Source organism: Panthera onca, chromosome F2, assembly GCF_046562875.1.
Source record: "Panthera onca isolate mPanOnc1 chromosome F2, mPanOnc1 haplotype 2, whole genome shotgun sequence".
In the NCBI taxonomy this organism is placed as follows: Eukaryota; Metazoa; Chordata; class Mammalia; order Carnivora; family Felidae; genus Panthera; species Panthera onca.
The window spans coordinates 82152862-82158267 of NC_138356.1; the positions used below are offsets into that span (position 1 = coordinate 82152862).

Genomic DNA, 5406 nt, shown 5'->3' on the forward strand with positions numbered 1-5406 from the left:
TTTTATCCATGTTTCTTTTGCCTTTATGAGGCACAGACCTTACATGTGAACCACCCGAACGGACCAGGGCAGCATCTCTGGCTCCTTGTCTTTGCCACAGACTGGCTGAGGCTCCCTGTGCCTCCCCACATCACACCCTCTCCTGGCCTCTGCCTCCACCCCTGGAAATGCCGGGCAGCTCTCTCAGGAAGGGTAGGCTGTGGCCAGGCTCTCCATGACCTTGAGGGCTGACTCCTGCATTGTTTCTGCATTGGCATTCCCTTTCTGGCGGAGATTTTATCTCCTCGCTAGGAAGCCTCCTCCCCCTTCAGGGAATGGTCAGGGAGGTGGGGGAGGCCAGCAGCCCTGATCCTCTGGCTCTGGGTGGGCTGGGGGTGGCCCCTCGCCACACTGGGTGCCCAGCCTCTTGGCCTGCTGCCTTCCAGGCTAAAGGATCCCAGATGTCTTGGGGCTCCTCACCATCCCTCTGTTGCTCAGGCTGGGCCAGGCCCTAAAGGGTGGGAGTATAGTTCTGAGGAAGAGGGTACCGGAGGGACGCCGTGGCCTTGTTCTCGCCCAAGGCCCACCCAAGAGTTCCACTTGTGTAACACGCCCTCCCCAAACACGCACGTAGCACACACAACACGCACGTGACACCCACCCACACCCTGCACACGACACACACAACACACAGGCATACGATACGCATGCACACCAGAACCATACACCGCTCACGTGCAGCATCGCACCCATGCACGCACCACACATACACGTGCACGCTGCCCCCCGACACCTGGCAGGCCAGGAGGCCTTCCTGCCGAGTGTGACTGGCAGCTGGGCCGTGGAGGCAAGCGAGGCCATTCACCCATTGCATGGAAAGGAGAGCGGGGTGCGGGACAGGGGACACTTGTTCCTAACTGTGCAGAGGGTCCAGGTGGGATAGAACTGAATCCGGGACAGACAGAAAGAGCCACTCTGACTCAAGTCGGTCAGCTTACCCCAGGCCACTGCTATTCGAGCCCGTGCCCAGCGGCCTCCCTCAGATAGGAACACGTTCAGGGTGGGCTGGGGGCGATGGAGTCGGACCTGGGACCTCGCCCCTTGTGGCGCCTGGAGGCCCCGGGTGAGGAGGCTGGGGACCAGGCCAGGGGTGTAGTGCCTGTTCCAGGACTAGGCTCTGGCCCCCAGGAACGTCTGGTGTGCAGCGGGGACCTTGGAACAGGGTCTGCGTGCAGCTCTGTGAGAGTCAGTGTTGATTTCCTGTTTTTGACCCAGGTTATGTAAGAAGTTAGTACGCGGGGAAGCTGAGTGAAGGGAAGATAGGAACTGTGTACTATTTTTGAAACTTCTTTGTGTGAACTGATTTCAGAATGAAAAGCTGAAACGTTTTAAAAGCAGACTGAGCCCTGCCCAACCCTGGTCCAGATGGGACCCGGGGTATCCTGGAGAAAACACTTCAGATGGATGAAAACTCAGATTGCAAATGGAGAACTTAACAATTTTAAGAAAAACCATAGGAAAATCTCTTCATATAGTAACAGAAAATATTTTGAAGTAACCCACTAATACATTTAAGAATATTAATGGTGAAAAGTTTGCCTGTAATCATGATACAGCAGTGAAAAAAAGACACATACTAAAATACTTTCAATAATCAGTGCTAGTTATCAAGATGGACCGATTAAAAAGCCCAAGGAAATTAACTGGCAGGGAGGCACGGACTAGCGGCTCTGGCTGTGGCTGCTGCAGAGGGATGGGACCCAGTGTGCCCCGGGGGGGGGGGGGGGGGCGGGGGACGGTCACCAGAGAGTAGTCACAGGGGCAGGCCAGAGATGTGGGCCCAAGGTCACCCAGGGGACAGCGTGGCAAGGTCAGCAGTCTGGAGACTGGCCCACCAGCTGTGGTTCTCCTAACTCCTCTGCCCACAAGCACCCCTGTGCCCCACATACGCATCCTGGCTCCGGAGCCCTCCCCCATCGCACTGTGGGTGGGGCGTGTAGGGTCAGGGTGTGTGGGTTGAGAAGGTGTGAAGGAGGAAAGGAACCAGCCCAGGTCCCCTCTTCCACCACCACCCCCTGCCTCTGCTGAGGATTCCCCCTGGCACAGCGGCCATCAGAGGCTCTGGGAAGATGCCTCCCTGGGAAGTCCCGGGTAGGCCCCCGGTGGGGCGGGGTGGGGGGGGGGGGTCAGGGAGGACGCACTGGACACTTCATGGGGAGGAGAGGAAGCCACCACCCAGCGGTGCAGGGCTGACCCCAGGTCATAGCCCCTGGGCCACGGGCGCTTGCCTGGCTGAGGCAAAACCAAGCAGAAGCCGAGTGTCCCTCCCAGGCAGGCCACAGGAGCCACCCACCCTGCCCCGCGGGGCGAAGCAAGCAAAGAACGCTGGGGTGTTGAAAGCGTTTATTCTCTTTCGGTCCTGGCTGGCACACCATTAGCGGGCCCCGGGCTGCGCTGTGGGCTCCGCTTTCCTGGGGGCCCCCGTCCAGCCGGGGCTTAGCGGCCTCTGCATCTTGGGTCGGTGGTCAGTCGATGGTGTTTGCAAAACGGGACAGACTTGGTGCGGCAGGGCCCTGGGCGCCTGAGGCCAGGGCGGGCCAGGCGGGCGGGCAGGAAAGCCTGTGTGCGGGCGAGCGTGCGGGTGCAAATGTGTGTGTGTGGGTGCATATGTACGCGTGCGTGTGTGAGGCCGCGAGCTTGCTTAACGCGCAGGTTGCAGGAAGCTCCGGCATGCCGGCAGGCCTGCCGGCCGGCCTGCAGGGTGCTCACAGCAGGGTCCGGAGGAAGGCGGGTCCTAGGCTGAGCAGGAGCCCTCCCGCCAGGGCCCAGGAGCTGCGCGCCATCCGGGCCACCCCGTTACAGAGGTCCTTTTCACAGCATGTCACCTCCTGCACTTCGAACTTAGTCAGGACCCCCTGGCTCAGGCTCTCAGGGTTGGTCATCTGTGAGAGCTGCCTCATAATCTTCGTGGCCACCTCGCAGGAGGGGGCGCAGCCCTTGTGCTGGGAGTTTACCTTCTTTCCTGGGGGCAAGGAGGGAGGAGCGTGGCAGGGGAGCCCCCTCAGGTGGCCTGGGTCACTCATCCCCTGGGGGCACGAGGCCCTCCTCTGCCGCCGGAGTCCCATCCGGTCCCACCAGGCCCCCACACGCTCCCCCGGAAAGCCTGGGGGAGGCCACCCCTCAGCTGGCAGATGGGGACACTGAGGGAGGCTGGAGGAGGTCCCCTGCCATACCTGCACCCATCCGAGAGACTGGGAGGCCTCAGGGCAGAGCTCCCTGAACCGCCCGCCCGCATCCTCTGGGTGCTGGAGACTCACCACTGCCCAAGGTCACGGTCATGTCACTGTTGAAGCAGACGCCGGACATGGGACATTGGATGGGCTGGCACTGGCTCGTGTTCTCCAGTTCCAAACAGCTGTAGCACTGCAGGCTGAGGACTAGGCCGGTGGGGAGGGCGGGAAGGCTGGGTTTAGAGCCCCTGAGGCCAGAACCATTGTGGGGGGGCCGGGACCGTGTCCTGGAGGACAGACCCCTCACATGCACAAAACCACACAGCCTCTCGTGGTGGCGGCAGAGGAGGGGGGTGCTACCCATGGTCCCCCCCGCCACCCCCCACCTCCCGGTGCAGACCCCGCCGGTGCCCTGATGCTCACCACGCTCCCAGCACAGCAGGAAAACCAGCAAAACCAGCTGGAGGCCTCTCATGGCTCCTGGAAACAACACGTGTGGGTGGGACCCTGGGGGCACCCCAGGCTCAGGCTCCTACCTCCCAAGACCCTGGCCCTCCCTGGATGACCCCTCCTGTGCCTCCGCAGGGATTCAGACGGGGATACAGACGGGGCTCCTTCCCGCTTCACTCACCTACTAACGTCAGGCTCCTTTCGGGTGAGCAGGCATCTGGAGCCTCTTCCCTGGTGGCCAAAGAACTTGTTCTCCAATCTGTTGGCGCCCCACCCAGAGGAAGCCGGGGCCGGGCTCTCCTGTCTCCACCTCTTCCGGGAGTTCTAGCTGTCAGACCCCAGGCAGGACCCTGAGTCCCAGATCAAGAGGGGGTGTCACCTAGCTGACAAGCAGTGACTTTGGGGAAATTCCAGAAGGAAGCTGGGCGCCCCTCCCTCCCCCCTGCCCCGTTTCTGGCTCCACCTTCAGAGGTCGTGTGTCTCCCTTCCTCCCCCAGTCCTCCCCACCCCCCCATCCCACAAGCCTGTCCTGTCTTGCATGCATCGTCCCCAAAAAAGTACCCCCCAAAATCACAGAAGCAAAAAGAAAAAATTTTGAACGTTTCAATACATTGTTTTTCGTTTTCTTGCTGCACCTGACTTCCATGTAGTAATGGGTGTCGAGCAGCTCATTTTTATGGCCTCTTCACCTTGTACATTGATTCTTAGGTTGAACTTCTCATTTATATAATCTTTAAAAAAAATATTTATTAATTTATCTTTGGAAGAGCAGGGGAGGGCCAGAGAGAGTGGGGACAGAGGGTCCGAAGCAGGCTCTGTGCTGACAAGCTGACAGCAGTAAGCCCGATGTGGGGCTCGAACTCACGAACCCCGAGATCCTGACCCGAGCCGAAGTTGGACGCGCAGCCAACTGAGCCACCCAGGCACCCCTAAATTCACATGATCTTAAACATCCAGTAGATGTAACATTAGCTTATTTGACTGGCAAACTCAGATAGAATAAAATCAAAACGTATGCTTATGTTCTACTTAGTGATGCGAACTCAGGAGACATAGCTGTGTTTCCTAAACCAACGATATCCAATCTTATTTACCCAAGATTTACCCAAATCACATAAACTTGAACAGCATTTGGTTGGTTTCTAAAATTCATAAGAGTTTTAGGGATGTTTTGTCTATGTGAGCACTCACTGACCTCTAAGCAAATTAGAACAATCCTCTCTACAAGAGTTTATAAATTATTTCGATAGTCTTATCCAGAGGCAGGAGAAGATCATATATACATGGCACAGTGGACACAGAAACATCCCGGAAGACACAGATAGGTGCGGTATAGCTTTATTCCAAAATGTTAGCAGGTGAGGCATAAACAGAGTGACAGAAAACTCTCTGGTTTATATAAAAGAGTTGGTTCTTACCTTCGCCCCACTTTCTAGTTTTCTCTGAACTGCGTTTCTGTAGAGGAGCCCGTGTGAGGTCACCCATCGGTGATTGTGGAACACCCCTCGAGATTCTCTCCTGCCCCGATGTGTGGTCTCTCATGGGGGCTGCGGACTACACTTTGGTCGAGGTGCTGAGGGGTCACCAAGCAGCCCTCCGGTGTCTCCAAAGCTCCTCTGGGCGGATAACACTGTTTCCAATTAGCCTCTCAGCCTTAGTGGTTGTTGTCGGGATCCCTGCGTCCCTGAGGGCCCCTGGGGGTGGCAGGTGGCCTCAAGTTGGAGCGACCGTAGAGGCTGAGTGTGGA

General features: G+C 57.9%; 1 protein-coding gene across 1 annotated transcript; it reads right to left on the reverse strand.

Annotated features, from left to right (window-relative positions):
- Positions 1–2365: 2365 nt before the first annotated feature.
- Positions 2366–3969, reverse strand: LOC132664599 (lymphocyte antigen 6H-like). Its single transcript, XM_060611457.3, has 4 exons — positions 3841–3969; positions 3633–3689; positions 3297–3416; positions 2366–3001 (listed from the first exon to the last, which is right to left on the reverse strand). The coding sequence occupies exons 2-4, from the start codon at positions 3682–3684 to the stop codon at positions 2745–2747; spliced, it is 429 nt and encodes a 142-aa protein (XP_060467440.2). The 5' UTR covers positions 3685–3689; positions 3841–3969; the 3' UTR covers positions 2366–2744.
- Between the last annotated feature and the right edge of the window lie 1437 nt (positions 3970–5406).

What these genes read in the sequence shown, in the direction of transcription:
- LOC132664599 (XM_060611457.3), bottom strand. Translation starts at nt 3,684, where the DNA reads ATGAGAGGCCTCCAGCTGGTTTTGCTGGTTTTCCTGCTGTGCTGGGAG. An exon ending in CCTGCTGTGCTGGGAGCGTG is followed by an intron (nt 3,417 to 3,632) that starts GTGAGCATCAGG and finishes CCACCGGCCTAG; the next exon opens with TCCTCAGCCTGCAGTGCTAC. An exon ending in GACCGTGACCTTGGGCAGTG is followed by an intron (nt 3,002 to 3,296) that starts GTGAGTCTCCAG and finishes CCTTGCCCCCAG; the next exon opens with GAAAGAAGGTAAACTCCCAG.